Source organism: Camponotus vicinus, unplaced genomic scaffold, assembly GCF_025532165.1.
Source record: "Camponotus vicinus isolate PSW18456_S1 unplaced genomic scaffold, iyCamVici1.0 SCAF_12, whole genome shotgun sequence".
In the NCBI taxonomy this organism is placed as follows: Eukaryota; Metazoa; Arthropoda; class Insecta; order Hymenoptera; family Formicidae; genus Camponotus; species Camponotus vicinus.
Window position 1 is genome coordinate 7,782,427 of NW_028141948.1, and position 19,661 is coordinate 7,802,087.

The 19,661-nt window shown below is 34.9% G+C and overlaps 2 protein-coding genes across 3 annotated transcripts; one reads left to right on the plus strand and one right to left on the minus strand.

The window, feature by feature from the left end:
- The first annotated feature begins 2,943 nt into the window (after positions 1-2,943).
- Positions 2,944-6,639, plus strand: Eno (alpha-enolase). Its single transcript, XM_083084785.1, has 7 exons — positions 2,944-3,296; positions 4,019-4,133; positions 4,223-4,396; positions 4,492-4,649; positions 4,755-5,055; positions 5,131-5,417; positions 5,530-6,639. The coding sequence occupies exons 2-7, from the start codon at positions 4,071-4,073 to the stop codon at positions 5,849-5,851; spliced, it is 1,305 nt and encodes a 434-aa protein (XP_082940911.1). The 5' UTR covers positions 2,944-3,296; positions 4,019-4,070; the 3' UTR covers positions 5,852-6,639.
- LOC145963115 (facilitated trehalose transporter Tret1) lies at positions 6,174-19,418 on the minus strand. 2 transcript variants are annotated; one of them, XM_083084783.1, is made up of 11 exons: positions 18,134-19,418; positions 14,422-14,630; positions 14,168-14,345; positions 12,752-12,887; positions 8,995-9,203; positions 8,314-8,583; positions 7,994-8,216; positions 7,692-7,888; positions 7,448-7,624; positions 7,155-7,289; positions 6,174-7,079 (listed from the first exon to the last, which is right to left on the minus strand). In XM_083084783.1, exons 2-11 carry the CDS (start codon positions 14,442-14,444, stop codon positions 7,002-7,004), a joined length of 1,626 nt encoding a protein of 541 aa, XP_082940909.1. In that variant the 5' UTR covers positions 14,445-14,630; positions 18,134-19,418; the 3' UTR covers positions 6,174-7,001. The 2 variants fall into 2 exon arrangements, with proteins under 2 accessions (XP_082940909.1, XP_082940910.1); XM_083084784.1 differs by lacking the exons at positions 14,168-14,345; positions 14,422-14,630; positions 18,134-19,418 and adding an exon at positions 13,132-13,387.
- Positions 19,419-19,661: the final 243 nt, after the last annotated feature.

The window sequence follows — 19,661 nt, forward strand, 5'->3', positions numbered from 1 at the left end:
GGGAAATAATTATTTCATCTGAAAATCGGTAAATATGTCGATGAAAGGAGCCCGCCTCGACCTCCGGGAACTTAGCCGGACAACTTCGACTTTTTTAATTTTTTTCTTTTTTAATCGTTTGTTGGTTAATTTCTTACGACAAGCATGGAGCTGACACACACACACACACACACGGGGGGGGGTGCAAGGGGGGCCTTCGGCCCCCCTCCCGCACCCACCCCGTCCCACTCGCTTCGCGTGATAAGTTGCAAAGTGGAACCTCGCTTCGCGTGGAAAGTTGCAAAGTGAAACCTCGCTTCGCGTGGAAAGTTGCACCCTCCTGCACCCACCCTGCCGGTAGGGGTGCCTATGGTAGGGTGCAACTTTCCACGCGAAGCGAGGTTCCATTTTGCAACTTATCACGCGAAGCGAGGGGGACGGGGTGGTTGCGGGAGGGGGGCCCCCTTGCACCCCCCCGTGTGTGTGTGTGTGTGTGTGTGTCAGCTCCATGCTTGTCGTAAGAAATTAACCAACAAACGATTAAAAAAGAAAAAAATTAAAAAAGTCGAAGTTGCCCGGCTAAGTTCCCGGAGGTCGAGGCGGGCTCCTTTCATCGACATATTTACCGATTTTCAGATGAAATAATTATTTCCCAAACGTTAAAAACATTACAGACATATTTCCCAAATAATTTCACGTTAATTAAAAAAAAAAAATTTTTTTTAAATATTTATGTCTGCTAACTATACGCTCAATTTATTTTAATTAATTATAAATAAACTATTATTTCCCAAACTATGAAAATGCTTTCCTAAACTTGCCCAAATGATTCCCAAACGAATGCAATAATAGAAAATGCGAAATATTGAATTTGTCTGCTAACTATATTGAGGTGTTTCCACGGACTAAATTTGATATCAGTTCACTCTGCCACTCCGATAAAGCTTGTAGAGCGAAGCGGGAGTGAAATGAATACGGTTAACCGCGTTTCCATCGACTTAAATTTGATTCTACGCCGCACTAGATGCGAATTAACGCTTCGGTGGAAACTAGACCATTGTAATATTGCTGCAATGTTCTGTCATATGGGTTTATTGATGCCGCGCATGCGCAAAAAATTAAGATACATATCAGCACTGTTGGGTTATATTCGAAAATTCATAGGAATAAAGTAATGTATGTATTAAAAAATCAAAGATTTCTCTGTCCTAATAGGTCAGTCAAAGCTAATTCTGTCCGATGAGTAGATTTTCGAACGTTTTAATTGGTATATTCGTGACTCAAACAATTTCGTGTCGATTGACCCTTTGTAAAACTTAAATATACTTCTTCTTCTTTTTCTGTTTTGGCACTGGGCGATATTATTTTTCGCCCATGCTGCCAGATATCTTCTTTATTTAAAAAATTTATTTTGATTCAACTAGCGTTTGTGTGGGCCAATTATACTTGCACTTCAGTCTTGTGAAGATAGGACAAAAGAGGATTTATGATTTTGACAGTAGGATATTTTAGGATCTCAAAAATGTCATAAGGAGAAGGTGCACCCAGGGCTTTCCTAAGCGAGGTCGTCAGTTGCGTCCGGTGATTCTTCGACAGTGGACAGGACCACGAACTTAAATATAGGATTGAAATTAAAAACGAGGGCGCTAACTTAGGCCCAGTTCCACAATTTACTTTAACCGAAGTTTAGCTCGTTAAAAGAGGATTTATATTGGCTGCATTCAGCAGGAAAAGCTGCTTTGCAACTGTTGTAAAATTCGTGAGCTTGATTGGTGTATGCTCTTAATTTTGACTGAATCTAAGAGCATACACCAATCAGATTCACGAATTTTACAACAGTTGCAAAGCAGCTTTTCCTGCTGAACGCAGCCATTGCGTCCAATGTCCAATGTATGACGTCCGATTGGATCACGGTCTTACATACAGGCTGGAAACTCCGGTGGTGGGGGAGGTCTCACTTAGTGTGTCCGTTTTTCGGAAGTTCACGGCTTGCCTGCTAGGTTCGCTGCGACCTAGAAGTCATTTTAGACATATGTTAGAGAGAGAACGACTACTGCCGTCTATCTCTGTCTCTCTCGCTCGTATTGCGACTTCTAGTCGAAAAACGGACACACTAAGGGCCTGAGCAGAATGGCTGCCTTATAATTTTAAGACTATGTTTTATGCCTTAAGTCTTTGTCTTAGGTAACGCACAATACTGTGTGTTATGTCTCGAGTCTTATGTATACGCGAACGTTTATTTCTTACAAACATTCACGTATACATAAGACTCGAGACATAACACACAGTATTGTGCGTTACCTAAGACAAAGACCTAAGGCATAAAACATAGTCTTAAAATTATGAGGCAGCCATTCTGCTCAGGCCCTAAGTGAGACCTCCCCCACCACTAAAAAAGGCCTGAGTTTCCAGACCTGTATGTAAGACCGTGGATTGGATACAGTGGGCTTTGGATGCAATGGCCGCATTCAGCAGACTCAACAGTTGGGCAACATTACTAGATTTTCCGATGTAATTCGACGCTGATTGGTCGGACCTGAAAGTAAAAACCAATCATGTTCGATTGCTACTTAGCGGTTGAGTCTGCTGAATGCGGCCAATGTAAATCCTCCTTTAACGAGCTAAACCGGTTAAAGTAAGTTGTGGAACTGGGTCTTAATGGTCATTTTTATTTTCTATTTCACAGCGATCTCACAAACGTTTTAATTAATCTCACAAACGTTTTAATTAATCTCACAATCATCTACAAACGAATCATAAACGATAAAAAAAAATCGGAAAGTCAAAATAAGGGTGCCAAGTTTCCGGAGCCCATTCCGACAAATGACAATCGAACGCGACTGGTGGATGCACTTCACGTCGACCAATCATCTTTTCATTTTCTATTCCAAAGGTGCCCAACTATTGGCCTGCGATAAATGTGTCCAATTTTATAAAAGACGAAAGCAGACGTCGCTTATTACGCAAATGCGTGTTATATGATAAAATAATTGTCGAGAGGAGTTACATAAGTGCCAAGAACGATAACGAGAGAGGGAGAATCCTTAAATATTGATTATTTATGCATTCATGGAATTTCTCATAAGAGACAAATCCTTTTTTTTCTCTTAACCTAACTTTGCGCGCGAATCTTGCAATCGATAGCTCTTCGCTTGCATCACGACAGAGGTCATCCGCTAGGTCAAACCTCATTCCTCGTCAATCGGTCCGTGAGGATTGTCACGTTAGGCGAGCATCTCTCAGCAATACTCGATATATCCGTGGAAAATCATCGTGAAGATCGAGAGAGCTCTTCCGCTTAAAATCATCCGAATCGCGTGAGTGGATTTTTTTCCTCGCACAATCGACCTCTTTCGGAGAAGTGTTAATGCCGGTTACATCGTCCCATGTATTCAATTACACGATCATTAACGACATTTAATCTTACTAATAGCATGATCTATTGACAGAAAATAGTGCTCCTAATGGAATTTGAAACATATTTTTCTTTGAATTTCGATTTTTTAAAATGGGTGGGTCATGCGATGACCTTGACAAGGTCAATCAGGAGATCTGCCGCGATTATTGACGTTTATATTATTTTATTGATACAGTGTTAACTCTTAGATTGATATTTGCAAGGTTGTTTTTTTCAAAGATACTCGATTATTTATATTGTCACTTTTAGATATTCTTTTATCGCACTATGTTGGAGTGTTCTTGAGTTTGAGAGTTCTTTTTTTTATTGGAGGGATTGTCAATTACTAATCTATATTTTATCTATATTTATTGCATTTCTCTCTGTTGTAACAATTGTTGCAAATTAAATCACATGAGTTCTTATATTTAACAAATAATGATGTATCACAAAATCATTCGGTGATAATCGTTAATATTGAAGAGTACTTATAAATAAGTATATTTATAATACTATGATTATTTCTTGTGACAAACAATGAGCGTGAGAGAAGAAAGAAAAATATTGTGTTATAAATATCATGCAATTTTATTATCTTTAATACATCAATATATTTTACTTATATTATTGCATTGGTTTTAGTGCTTTTACCTTAGCAAGGTGCTTTTCATCATCTGCAAGTAATTGCATCAAAATGCCTATACAAAGTATCAAGGCTCGTCAGATCTATGATTCTCGTGGAAATCCCACAGTTGAGGTATTTGAAAAGATTTTAGAGAAATATATATGTAATATATATATATATTTTTTGAGTATTTTAATAATATTATATATGCTCTGTTATAGGTTGATCTTGTTACTGAGATTGGTACTTTTCGTGCAGCTGTGCCATCTGGCGCATCTACCGGAGTTCACGAAGCTCTGGAACTGAGGGATAATGATAAATCTAAATATCATGGGAAGTCTGTTTTCAAAGCCATAGAAAATGTTAACTCTATCATTGTTCCTGAATTGTTAAAGGTACGCTATCTGAATAAGTATATAAGTGCAAAGTCTTTGTTATGTAACATTTAACAATTATTAAGAATAGATAAAGAAACACTTTTATTTTTAAGGCCAATTTGGAAGTCACGCAACAAACAGATATTGATAACTTCTTGCTGAAGCTAGATGGTACACCAAATAAATCCAAACTTGGAGCAAATGCGATTTTAGGTGTCTCTTTAGCAATTTGCAAAGCTGGTGCTGCTAAAAAGGGTTTACCCTTGTACAAGTAAATTTATCTAATGATAAATTTAAAAATATTTAACTATATTCACATTTATGAAAATATTTTACACATATATATATAAATATATATATATATTTTTTTTTACAGATATATCGCCGAGTTGGCTGGCAACAATGATATTATTTTGCCGGTGCCAGCATTTAATGTAATCAATGGTGGTTCTCATGCTGGTAATAAGCTGGCTATGCAAGAATTCATGATCTTGCCTACTGGTGCAGCCAACTTTACAGAAGCCATGAAAATGGGCAGCGAGGTATACCATCACTTGAAGGCAGGTATCAAGAAGAAGTTCGGCCTCGATGCCACTGCTGTCGGTGACGAAGGTGGATTCGCACCAAATATTTTGGAAAATAAGGAAGCTCTTAACTTGATCATAGATGCTATTAAGGTAAAAATTTAAGATATTTGAATGAATTATTATTTTATAATAATTATTAATTTACAATAATATGAATATTTGTAGACTGCCGGTTACGAAGGAAAGATCAAAATCGGCATGGACGTTGCCGCTTCCGAATTCCACAAGAACGGAAAGTATGATTTAGACTTCAAAAATGAGAAATCTGACCCGAGCACATACTTGGAACCGGAAGCGTTGAAAAACTTGTATTTGGAATTCATCAAAGATTTTCCGATCGTATCGATTGAAGATCCCTTCGATCAGGATGGCTGGGATTCCTGGACGGCTTTGACTGCGGCCACTCCTATTCAAATTGTTGGTGATGATCTTACTGTCACAAATCCTGAAAGGTAATATTCAAGATAAATGCCTTGATTTCATTTCAAGCTATTTCAAGCTAAATTTATATATTTGTCATTTATATTATATCTTACTATATTTGTATTTACTTATATATTACAGAATCAAGACAGCTATCGAGAAGAAGGCTTGCAATTGCTTGTTGTTAAAAGTCAACCAAATCGGTAGTGTAACAGAATCCATTAATGCGCACAAGCTCGCCAAGAGTAATGGTTGGGGTACGATGGTTTCTCATCGTTCCGGAGAAACAGAGGATACATTTATCGCCGATTTGGTTGTTGGTCTGTCAACCGGTCAAATTAAAACTGGCGCACCCTGCCGCTCAGAACGTCTAGCCAAGTATAACCAGATTCTGCGTATCGAGGAGGAACTTGGTGCTGCTGCGAAGTACGCTGGCGAGAAATTCCGCAATCCTCATGCTTAAATAAAGCTGTAACATACCTGTCACAGTCCATTATCACAAAGTTTTAGCTATCTCTAATGTTACGTAAACGAATCATTTACTTTTGTGATCGCATTAGATGCGATGTAGTTTGAAGACATGTATTATTTTGTAACCCTGATAAAATCGATACACATCGTATATAACAATAGAGAGCATGCTAAATACAGTTATATTAATCAATTGAAAAAGAATCTTGACTCGATTGGAAAAGAGCTGTACAGATTAAAGTAAAATTTAAAATATCAAAGAGTTTTATTTTCTTTTTTATTAACATTTAATTTCAAATCGATATATATTTCGATTTATATTTCTATGAGTTGTATGTTATAAAGACTTGATAGGTTACTATATATGTTTAATCCTCTAAATATAAAAATATATAAATATATATCGACAATAGATAACTATATTAAAGAAATGTTACATAGAGTTATATGTACATATATGTCACAGGTTCTATAAATTCAGCCTTTTTTTACAAAAAGTTTAGGCTTTATAAAACGTCGATTTATAAAAAGATTCGGCGCTTTAGAAAAAAGCTAATTTTACAGAAATCTGCAAAACATATACAAGGAGAAATAAAAAAGAGACAACGCGGGAAAAATATTAAAATTCTATTCGATTATAAATCATATTTAATATTACATATGACAATATAGGTGATATATAAGTGATAGATTGTATTGGTAAATTCTCTGCCGTTAAAACCATATCTAAAAATAAAATAAAATAAATGAAGACACACGCACGAGATTCAAGAATTTGAACATTGACGTACATTATTTTATTTCAGCCGGTTTCTCTATTGCCCTAAATTGCTCTAAATTATCCACAATTAATTTATTAGACGATTGTAATGAAATCGCTTAGTTTTTATCAGAAATTCTGTCTTATTCACAAATCTCAGTTGTAAAACTGGAATATAATTTTTCTTAATATACTTTGTAGATTTACAATACATATGATATAATTTATTATTCATAATTTTTACTTACATATCGCATAATTCAGATAGCGATAAATTTAAGATACAATATAAAAATATATAATACAATTATTGTCTAAATATCGCAGTCGTATATAAATTAAACTTGTTCTTATTTACACATCAAATAGAAAGATTAAATGCTCAGGCGGAAGCATCGTTCGTCGGCACGAATGTATCCCTTCTGCTTCGTGTTCTAGTTATCCATAGAAGATTACTTTGCTGTGAAAGCACAATTACGTTAAGTATGCTGTCTCTCTGATTAATAAATCTTTCCAATTTCGTAAGTTTGCTTACTTGGAAATAGTCTTCAATCTCCTGAAGCGTACAATCCTTAGTTTCTGGTAGAGCGAGGTAAATAAAGATAGCTTCTAAAAGAGCGGAAATGCCGAAGATAACGAAAACTCCTGTGACGCCAACTGTAGTGTTTACCTGAAAATATTTAATCTTTTTAAAAAAGAAAGGAAATGCAAAATATTTCACATGCGCGTGTATATGTTTAATAGAAACAAATGTATATTTTTTAAGATTTTCATCTCGCATACGATTTTTATAATTAATTTAAATATTATAATGTACGATTCATATACCCATGGGAAGCACTTGGTAACGAAGAATAAAAGTAGATTGTAGACGAAGAAAGTGCATCCGCCACCGATACCTCGAGCCTTTAAAGGAAACAATTCGCCGGCCATCAGTCCAGGGAGCGTCAGCAGACCCATGGTGTTCGCACCGACGTAAAATAACAAACAAACTAACACGTAGCCCTGAAATCGTTCGTTAAGTCTTATTGATTCGTTTGTATATGAGAACATAGCAAATTGAGATACTTACGTCTGCGGAAGATTCCTCCTTCCGGGCGATTATGTATCCCGCGAGAATCAACGAGGCCAAGGACGTACCGAGCGCCGAAACGATACCTAAGGATCGTCTGCCCATTTTAAGTAGAACAACGCAAGAGACAATGGAGAAGATAAATCTGATGACCGCCGTCACCACGGCCGCCAAATAATTATCGACGTCGCCGCCGCCTACAAGAGGAAGAGACGCGATAAAAATTTTGTTACATCCACTTTAAAGATTTGCTCGGACGGAAATTAAAGTTTCGCCGGAAAATGAAATTGACTCTTCCTCACCGATTTCCTTGATTATATCGACGGCGTAGAAGACAATAATGTAAGTTCCGCTGCTCAATTGAAGAATATTGAATATACCGATGATGATCAATGGTTTCAACACGCCCGGATCGCGGATGACGGACATCGCCGAGAAGATCCTTTTCCTCAGCGACACATTTGTAGCCTTTTCAGTCACATCAGTTCCCATTCCCGCGTTCAAGAGAGCTATTTCTGCATTCACCTAATTAATTAAAAATAATTTCGCTTTAATCAGTGATCAATGTTTAGCTCGTTTGCTGCTTTATGGTCTTGAAATACGCAAGTTTACGAGTTTCTACCTGATCTACATCGCCGCCTCTGAGCCATAAAAGAGCCTTCTTGGCTTCTTCATTTTTTTTCCGTCTAACGAGCCAGGTCGGACTTTCGGGCACCAAACAAAGAGCGATAAAAGCCAGAATAGGAAGCACGAGGCCGCTAAATGCCACAATATCCCAATTAAAAGAGGCGCCTAAAACGTAAACCATCAGGATACCGAGGCAATACGAAGCGAACGAGAAGACTAGTAAAAAGCCACGTAGGCCAGGGTCCGCCATTTCTCCCACCAGAATCTGACGAATTCACAGAATAAAATGTAACTTAAAATAATCATTTTTCAAATAATACCATTAATTTATCTACAATTTATGTAATAAAATAAATGGAAAAATTATATCCATAAAATCAGTAGCAACAGTTACAATGAAATAAGTAGTAAAAGTTGCTGTAAAAAGCTTTATGAGCAGATCGAAAAGAAATTGAAGCAATCAGAAAAAATATAATTGCATAACATCACATTAAATGTCGATGAAATTATCCAATGTTGCGTGGGATAATATTATGATACAAAAAACTGACTCAATGATTTTAAATATAATTTTTCACTATAATATTCAGCTTTGATTAGCGCGAAATTTATTTCGAAAAATTCCATTGATGTTATACATCATCATCAAGACAACCGTATTATTTTATTACTGTACCTGTGAGGGCACCGGCATCAATCCTACAGATATGCCGCAAACGATTCTTCCTATTAAAATAGCGACCACGCTTTTCGAGAAACCGATGATCAGCCATCCTATGCAGAGAGGAATTGTCGCCCATTGCAGACTACTTCGTCGACCAATCATTTCCAGCAATGGTCCCGACAGCAACGAGCCAACAGGAGTAGACAGACTGTGAATCGAGGCTGCATAACAAATAAAATTAATCGCTTTAATCCCATCAATCCATGTTTTACAAGGTAATGAACTTGAATAGCTTTGATATCTTTCCTTCCCTAGGAAAATTTTGATTTTCGTATTTCGTAATCGAGAAGCTAAATATACAACATGAATATCCGAAAGATATTCAGAAGATATCTTTAGATGATGATGAAGGATGTTTTTAGGATATCCCTTGCATATCTTTTGAATATACATGCTGTATGGGAATTTTTTACAGATTCATGAGTCACATGAGAGATGAGCAGAACTGAAAATATCCTAGAAATGTAAATTTATGTGTTTATAATGAGCTCATCGACCGGCGTGTATAGTTACATATGTTAACGGTTCAACCATAAAAACACTTTTCAAAAGTCCCATTAAGGCGTTGCATCAATCTATTTACGATCACGTGTGTATTTACGTTATTATTGGATTGCGCGTAGGATGCTTTGTTATAAATGTTAAAAGTTTAACTTTCAATGACACGATCATAATCGCGTGTTATCGCATACTTGATATACGTTTGCACAAAAGAGAATCTCCTGTAAAAATTTCTACCGACTTGGCGCGAAAAGCTGTCAAGATTCTGTCGCTCTATTACTCGTCGACTTTCAGCAGATAAAATTACAGGTATATCGCTGAATATTATATGAATGAGGAGGCAATTATCAGCATGAATATAAGCTTTGCGTTCTTTTCTCTCCTGAAAATGAGAAGAACTCGCTGCGCGTTACAAGAATTTACATCTTATAATTAAAAGAGAATTGCGGCAAGCTTTTTTCAAAGTAATAATTATTTTAATTTGCTCTCGCGCCAGAAAATAGAAGCTTCTTAAATAACGCGCTTATTAATGCTTGATTCTCGTTATTGATTCCTTATTATCGATATCCAATAGATTAACGGAATGCCCGTGGTACCGGTTGATTAATGCAAATTGCGACTCCACTTTTTTTCGTCTCAGCTTATCGACGTTCTCATTGCGTCCACAGGGAGGAATGTAATCACAGTTCACGTGTATCGAACTTGTCTTTTTACATTGCTTTAATAAAATTAAAAGGATCCGTTACACACAGCTCCGATAGAAGGACAGTTTTGCCGGATATCTAGGTTCACACAGCACACAAAATCAGATAAAAAACTAAAGTAATTATTTGACCGGTTGAAAAAAAAGAGCTAAATATATTAGAAAGTTTAGAAAAAAGCAAAAGAGAAGTAATTTAGAGTATACAATTTATACTATATTATTTTATTATTCATGATAAAATATATATTTTTAGGATTTGTTTATAATTATATTTATAATATATAACTTTTTTACACTTCAGTTTTTTACACGAAAAATCGTTTATAAATTATAGATTTAAATTAAATTAAATTAAATTATTTCTATTGTCAAATTTTCAATTAACGGATTTGCAAGCATCAAGAAATATTCTTTATGGCACATTGGAATTTTGAGATATATATGACCGGAATGAAATATTTTAATGTGGTGAGACGCAACCAATGATCGCGAATAATGATATCTAGGGAAATGGATCATCGATCACAACGGACGCATGCAATTGTCAGCAACATTAGTCACTCGTGATACATGGCAAGATAAATTCCGTATCGGAATAGCGAAATCAACCATGCGGGAACCACCTACGGACCTATCCATATATCTATGGACCATGTTTCGACTTGATATATTTCAATAAACTGTCAACCCTTAACATGCGTGACCCACATTCTAAAATTAGCTTCTTTTTAAGCCCATTCGATCACGGTCTGAACAGAAGCGTGAAAAAGAAAAATTTCGGGTCACATCTCCCTATTATCCTTGAATACTTGAAAATCCAACGCAATGTTAAATCAAACATCATCGAATTCTTCTTTTGGAGAAAGGTACTTTACATATTATTTTTCCCAGTGAAATTGACGTAATAAAAAGCATATCCGAATTTCTACGCGGATTCGCATAAATGCACGATATATGTTAACAAATCTACGTTTGCCATCTGCAAACTATAAAATACATAATGTGCTGAGTATCGCGAATTTTACGACGCACTAAAACATCGTATGTGGTATGTGGCATTAAAAGAGAGGGAAAAAAATGATAATTATCGCGTGCTGACATCGTAGTTCCGCTGTATGCGCTGTCCGTTTAAAAAATAATAGATGCAGTTTTGTGCGCTACGTATGCAAGATGTATAAGTGGAAATGCATAAGAGAAGCTGTTTTAAAAGTCGCATTGCAGATGATTCTTTCTCGAGTTTTCATTTTCAAAAGACCGTACGACCGATTTGATTGGTACTTACGAAGAGACATTGCGTTTTTTACTTTAGTTGCTTTAATTGCGGCTTCGCGCATTATCAAGACCTAGGCTTTCGAACGATATCCTTCGCGCACGAACTTGGCCTTGACACTCATTGATAAAGATTATCCAATGAAACAGTATGTAGGTCAGTTACAGCATGCGGTGCTTGCAACGATCGGCGGCGGTCACTTCATTTGCGCGAGGGTTGTAGCTAATGCAACCTTGAACCTGCACGCTGGTTCTTGAACTCGCAAGGTCCAAGAGAGGAGACATTTCTCAATTTCGCGTAGACTGTAATTTATTTCTCTATTTGTTCCAAATTCATTTTGCGACTCGCGAATCGTTTTATTCATTTTGAGAAACGAAGGAAAAAAGTTCATGAAACTAATTTGTACTCTCTAAAAGTGAATCAGTGTATTATCACTAAAAAACAGTAAATAGTCACTGATTACAGCAGTTATAAGTACAACTGTAAATCAGTGATATTTTATTGAAAGAATCAGTTAATAATTTTGACTGTTTCAATCAGTAATATTTCTCAATATCAGTAATATTTCTTTCGTTATTGTCAGTAATATTAAACTACAATTCATCTCTCTATCTATTTCATATAAAATTAAAAATTTTATTTATATTTACTAAATATTTATTATATTAAAAATTTTATTTTATTTATATATTACATGCATATTGAACTTATTATTTTAAATAAATAACGAATAATTTTCATTAAGTCGCCAGACATTTATTTGTCCGATTTATAAAGATCGATTTAATATCTGAAGCCTCTCTATTGAGATTGTATCAGAAATTAAATCGAAATAATACTTCTAATTTTAAATATCGCTTTTTGCAAACTTTATATAATTCTTATGACTAAAATTAAATACGAGAGAGATAGCGATCGTAGCGGTAAACGAACAAACTAGCGATTACTGGTTTTACAGTGAAATTTACTGATTTTACAGTGAATTTTATTTTAACTGACCATAATCAGTGAGATATAAGATAAAATAACAAAAAATAAGCGTTTCCACTGAAGATCAGTAAAATACTCACTGATTCTCAGTGAAATCTTATTTTACTGTTTAAATTAGTGATATTTTCACTGATTCACTTTTAGAGAGTATGAAAAAAATATCTGTGTGTGTGTGTGAAAATAATTTTTTTTATAATTTATATATTTTTTTATCGTGTAAAATTGTCAAATATAGATGTTCTCACCTATCCAGGAACCAACTTCACGATCCATGTAAATAGTACTGTTGCTTTCGGACAATTGCGGCAACAATACAGCGCTGTAGCCAATCGGCATTCCGCCACCCGTTACCAGTAATAATACTGCACCTGTTACTAAACACTGCAAATAATTCAACCGTTAATTATTTCGCTCATTGTGTTCGCTAGTAGAATTGTTGCAGCGGAATTATCCCGAAATATTTAATTCATTGTTGGTATGAAGTAACAAAGAAGCGCATATGATCGCGATATTTGGGATCAAAATTCCAATTATGGCTGAATACATTTTTAAATCGCATGGATTAATATCGGGAAGGTTTGAATCGGTAACATCGCAAAATTGACGATCGCAAAATTACACGTACTTTAATCACAAAGAGATCATAAGAAGAATTTTGCAGCATTTCCTACGGATAGCTACGTAGTAATTGTATACGAAAGCTTGACCGAATTGAAAAACGGATAAGAAACATGTGTGGTTGACAAGATTTATTATCGCTTCGCCTGCATTCTTTCTATAAAATCTGAACAGCTATTATATAGTATGGCATTTTTCCCGTTCCTGTGCACTTCCTCGCAGATACTGACATAAGCTGCTGGAGGATATTTATACGTCGCACGACATTCGAGGCAAAGAGGGTATGCTTACAACAAAAATCTCTAGACTCATGGATGTGTGTCTTGCGAGAAACGATAAATAACACATCGTATCGAGAGAGGAGGAGATAAGTGTACACAAGTGCATAAGCATAATTTTACGCTGAGGCTATTCATTATGACGTAACGCAAATTACATGTTGCAGATACGTATAAATATACTTTATGAACATTTCTCTGCACGCACTTATTGAACAAGCTTAAAGACGCGATATCTTTACTAAGGAATATTAATATATAATTTTATACGCACTCTACGACCTTTTAGAAAATCCTTTTAGAAATATCGTTTATCTCAGATATATTTACGTTACTGTATGCTGCATTTCTGCAGCGAAACAACAAGAAGAAAGCGCGATGAAGAATGGTAGGTGCTGTATTTGGCAGCTTTCTATCTATTTTTAAACAGAAAAATGTTCTGGCACTAATCCAGAATATCTCCGTCGCTCTCGCATCGTTGAACACGCGACTACCGCGTTACAAGTTCCCTTTTGCATGAAAGTTAGCAATTCACACGCTGAGTGATTGCGAGCAAAAGAAGAGAGAAATCTGTCATGCACGCGATAAGCTCTAGAATATGTTTTCAAGTGTTTTGATTTTTTTGCAATCTACTGCGCGAACGTTTCAATAATGTCGTAAAGATATCAGAGAAAATGATGGCGTGAAGGAAAACTCCTACGATTATATTAAAGGAAGAGAAGAATAAGCAATTTCTTTTATCTGTAACAATTTTTAATTTAATACCTGCGCGAGCACTCCTTTCGCATTCGATGAATATTGCACAGCCGCTTCTTCTTTATGCAAAGGGCTCTTTCCATTCTTGACATTGTTATTGTTATTATTATTCTCGGTGTCCGATGTATATGCCACTCGTTGTATGTCACCCGATGAATTCACCATCGGATGCAGTTCCTCGCTTAATCTTGACAAGAAAAATATATTTTCTCAATTTTTCTCTTTCTACAAGTATAATTTGCACCAGATTAGTCGGTATGTACCTTGTCTCGAGAGCCATTTTCATCTATGTAACTGAATCGCTATATTTGCTACGAAATTCTCAAATATCTTCGATCCGTAATTTCCACTTGCAAAACGAGACGTCTCTAGCACTACATTTATCATTAACAAGTTCTGATCACGTTTTATGCGGCAGCACTGCTGCAGTTTGTTTTTAATTGTCTTCGCTCTTGGATTGCATAAGTATCTTCTAAAAAGAGTGAGATAATGACCACGTGAGATATACACGCAAATCTGTCTTATGTTAATCGTTTGAGTGCCAAGCGACGCGATCGCGCTTCTTCTGTCCAATGCTTAAAAGTGCCAGTGTATCAATTTGTAAATTTCCAATAACTCGGTTTTTATCGACGCATGTGTTTACTGTTACTGTTTGATCATAATCAAATTAAGAGGAAATTGAAGTAATACAACACTCTGCAGGTATACATTTTTTAAATATTATAAACAAGCATTATCATAACAATATAATAAACTTTTCGACTCGGAATTAGAAGCGTTATAGCGCCGCTTGGCATCTTTCAATCGAATTTCTACAAAAGTCCGTGGCACTCAAACGGTTGCTATAATAATTTCCATATACAGGGTGTCCCAGACCACCCGTACATCCCTTTTAAAATGAAAATAAATGGCTTTTAAAAATCGCGAACAATTTTTAAGTAAATCGGATACGCTCTATCAAATGATGATATTTTCGACTTTTGATTCCGACCGGAAATACGCCATCCGGATCGGAAGTTCAATTTTTTTAGGGGAACATGGTACTTTTTATTACAGATTCGAATTGTACGTGAAAAAATAAAAAACTTTTGTATCAAACGTTTTTTCTAAAAGTGTCTCTGTCAATCTTAAAATTGACCTTGAAAGTAACTGTGATGAAATAATGAACTTCAAATGTTAAGATTGACAGAGGCACTTTTAGAAAAAACGTTTGATACAAAAGTTTCTTATTTTTTCACGTACAATTCGAATCTGTAATAAAAAGTACCATGTTCCCCTAAAAAAATTCAACTTCCGATCCGGATGGCGTATTTCCGGTCGGAATCAAAAGTTGAAAATATCACCATTTGATAGAGCGTACACGATTTACTTAAAAATTGTTCGCGATTTAAATAAAAGCCATTTATTTTCATTTTAAAAGGGGTGTACGGATGGTCTGTGTGTGGGACACCCTGTATATATATATAATTACGTGACATAAAAAAGTAAATATAATTCAATGATTACATCTATTGACGTAGATAGTTCAATTTAGAGATGAAAAGATAAAACAAACATATATGAAAAAGAACATATAACAACATAATTGCAACGTTTTATTAATCTGCATTGCAGATTACTAATTTAATTCGAAAGGAAAATAAATTTTAAATATATGTTTTTAGCATCGTCATTATAGTTATTACAGATATATTGATGTAAAATATAATTAACAATAATTAAAAAACAGTATAGACATATTTGTATAAAATATTGTTATTTATTTGCGTCCACTGTTATTTCCCAAATTTGACATCGGAATTTAGACTAAATGACGAAAAAATATGGAAGGTAACTTGAGATAGAGACAATATGTTATTCTCTAGATTTATTTCAAGTGAACTGATTGACTTCATATAACACACAGTATAATACACAGTGTATATAGATCTTAAATAGCAACAGCCGAAAAAATGAAAATGGAAAAACATTCGCGCGAATGTATGTTGAGAGATATCTACTGTCACAGATTATGAGTTAAAAAAACTCGCAAACATGTGAAAAACAATGTCCATCAAGAGATAACACATAAGACACGATATAAAATAATGTATCGAATCAAAATAAAAAGAATAGAATATTTAAAAATTAGAAAGTTTATACAAAAAACGGGTAAACTTATATAAGAATTATTTATATTTAATTTATTAGATCTCTCTCTCTCTCTCTCTCTCTCTCTCTCTCTCTCTTAATTTTTTTGTTTTTTTTCTCTCAAACATTTCTCATTATTTATTCACATGGTTCTGTTATTGATTTATATTAAATGTATTTTTTCACATTTAAAATTTCTATTAAACTTTTAATTTTTTAAGTGCTATTATTTGCTTGTTCACATTTTCAAAATTTTCTTTTTCCTGTTTTATCCTGAAAAGAAGAATTTCTTTTGATCGATTTTCAGAGTTTTTTAGTCACATTGGAGGTCATTGTTAAAAGTATTCCTTACATTTCCAAGCCTCTAACGACTTAATATTTTCACACGAAGAAATTTACTATAAATGTTTAATATGTATTATTTACTATATACATACATATTTTCATGATTATCATATCATTAAAATATTACTCTTTGAACTGACAAGCATTGCACGTTATTTTCTTATCTAATTATTATCATGATCTTGAAGCTTCGATAAAATCAATAATACTTGACATAATTTTGTCATTTCCGTTTCATCGAAATAAAATTTTATTCATATCTTTTATATTAAACGGAATTGTGAATATTTTACTAATAAGAATATCTTATAAAAAAAAAATCTGAATGAACTATATCTTATAAAAATCTGAATTAACTATATTTTTTGTCTCTCTTCATGCTTGCGTGTTTTTAATCGCGCACAGTTTTTTATCAACAAAGATTATTTTTACATATATAAATTTTTTTACATAAAAAGAAGATAGAGTTAAAGAATACAATAAACTTTTACTTTAGCACATTTAATCTATGCAGATTTCATAAATCTTTTCTTTGCTATATGTATGAAACAAACTTATTATACAGGGTTTAGCAAAAGTGTAGAAACCCCTTAATATTTCGAAAAATACGCATTTTAAAAAAAATGTTTCATACAAAAGTTATAGGGTTTTATGTGGCGCATTACACAGCAACATTATTATGACCTCGAATAGCGTTGTCAAGGTTATGTGAAGGTCACCTCCAACTTTTTAAATGGGACACCCTATATGCTTTTGCATATTCTTGTAGCTTATCTCGAGAGCTTTCCAAAACACTATAATTAAGTTAGTTTTCATTAAGTACTTTCCGAGTTATGAGGCTTCAAGTCATTTCTTAATTTTACATAAACCATAAAATATCTTGTAAAATATTCATTTTTCGATTATCTTACCTTAATACTTTTATGTACAAAATAATGAGAGGAATCAATTAGTGTAAAGAAAACACACAGTTGTTTTTAAGAAAAAATATGTAATTGTTAATTGCAAATTACATATTTTTTCTTAAAAACAACTATGTTTTTTCTTTACACCAATTGATTTCTCTCATTATTTTGTACATAAAAGTATTAAGGTAAGATAATCGAAAAATGAATATTTTATAAGATATTTTATGGTTTATGTAAAATTAAGAAATGATTTCAAGCCTCATAACTCGGAAAGTACTTAATGAAAACTAACTTAATTATAGTGTTTTGGAAAGCTCTCGAGATAAGCTACAAGAATATGCAAAAGCATATAGGGTGTCCCATTTAAAAAGTTGGAGGTGACCTTCACATAACCTTGACAACGCTATTCGAGGTCATAATAATGTTGCTGTGTAATGCGCCACATAAAACCCTATAACTTTTGTACGAACATTTTTTTTTTAAATGCGTATTTTTCGAAATATTAAGGGGTTTCCACACTTTTGCTAAACCCTGTATACTTGAACGCGAAGAGTGTCTAAGAGGATACTAGAAGATAGAAAAACACGCTTACCGACTACTTCGATCTGATTCAACTTTCTCTCTGACGATCTCTTGGTCGAGGAATCACGTGACATCACAACTTTACCCGTGGGTCGACTCATTCATCTCCCTGGAGAACATTGAACTCGCGTTTGCGAATCGTATTTCACCCCAGCACTCTTTCGCAGAAACTTCGACTCGTCTCGTCTGTCAGTCTCTTGCTACTTTGGGAGGCATCTGTCCGAAACACGAGACGTGATCCTCGTCATTTCCCCGTCTTGTGTGTCTCGTAACGAGCAAAGTTCTATGAACTACGCGAATGAGAGATAAGTGCCAATTGATTATCTCTCGTCACGATGACAAGCAGAATAAACGAAGCGATTACGATTGCTTATATCTATGAAGTCTATGCCATTCGATCGATTATAATTATTCGTTAAGGTGGAAAGAATTTGCGCGCCTTCACTTGTTCAACTGTCACAAGCCAATCACAGCCTTCGTGTGTTTCCAGCGGTAATGCAGCCTTTTGAATAATCAATGAAGTCGGAGGCAACATCACCTTCAGTAACTTTCATTATATCTATAACTTTCATTATATCTATACTTTTTATATCTATGCTTCTTAATGTACAGTCCGACTAAATAGGCTTTGAACGTGATGACGAGGAAAAAGTTTGACGTAAGTCACGGCAATGATTTAATTTATATACTAGATTGGTGCGTTATAAGTAACATATGCGTAATCACGATTTAAATACGTTTTAAAAAATGCGTTTTATAAAGGCAGTTATAGCTTTTCTCGATGAAGAAAAGCTTCGATTTTCTCACGCGAATCTTTCAAATCTGGTCAAGCTGAGATTTATGTGTATTATCACTATAATTCACTTTAACAGATGTGAGACCAATTGACTTCGTTTCTTATGGACTTAATGCCTGCGAACGTAATGATGAAGTCTACATATTGACTTTACGTATTATTATAATCGTGGATCTTCGAGAACCCGTGGCAGCTCTCTTCGCCTTCAATTTCCTTTTTTCCTTCACTAAGTAACGGCGCTATCGCGAAAATCGTTTATTTCCGCAATTTAGGTATATCTCTCCTTGATGCTAATTGCTTTTAAACGGTGTGATAGTCGTATACGATATGCTTCAGATATTCTCGTTATCAGAGAGGTCGCCTCCTCGTTAGCAATTCATCGCGAATAAAACTCGTTCGAATATGAAAATTTCGTAACAGAAAAGCCGGTCGACATTCGCGACTAAATATCGCACGTGGTCGTCCAAGCTCGCCTTGGCTTATTCGCCGACTCTACTGAATGAGACATCTGTCCGTGGCTCGCTCTTATAGGCCGCTCACTTCGATTAGGCCCCTTTTTCGACGACGAGCTGGTGTCCGCCACGAAGGCCTTGGCTCGCTGATCTCTGCGAAGAAAATGTCCAGGGACTCTCTTTTCTCAATGACGGCCTTAAAAGGAAACAAGCCAGAAATGTCAAAAATTAATCTTGTTTTCGCAATAACATTTTCATTATAAATAGATCCATACGCGGATCTCGTTCTT

Excerpts from the sequence above, each read along its gene's own strand:
- LOC145963115 (XM_083084783.1), bottom strand. The coding sequence starts at position 14,444 with ATGAAAATGGCTCTCGAGACAAG. Across the intron at positions 14,346-14,421 it reads AAAATGGCTCTCGAGACAAG|ATTAAGCGAGGAACTGCATC; the intron begins GTACATACCGAC and ends TTTCTTGTCAAG. Across the intron at positions 7,625-7,691 it reads AGGAGGAATCTTCCGCAGAC|GGCTACGTGTTAGTTTGTTT; the intron begins GTAAGTATCTCA and ends GAACGATTTCAG.
- Eno (XM_083084785.1), top strand. The coding sequence starts at position 4,071 with ATGCCTATACAAAGTATCAAGGCTCGTCAGATCTATGATTCTCGTGGA. Across the intron at positions 4,134-4,222 it reads GTGGAAATCCCACAGTTGAG|GTTGATCTTGTTACTGAGAT; the intron begins GTATTTGAAAAG and ends GCTCTGTTATAG. Across the intron at positions 5,056-5,130 it reads TGATCATAGATGCTATTAAG|ACTGCCGGTTACGAAGGAAA; the intron begins GTAAAAATTTAA and ends GAATATTTGTAG.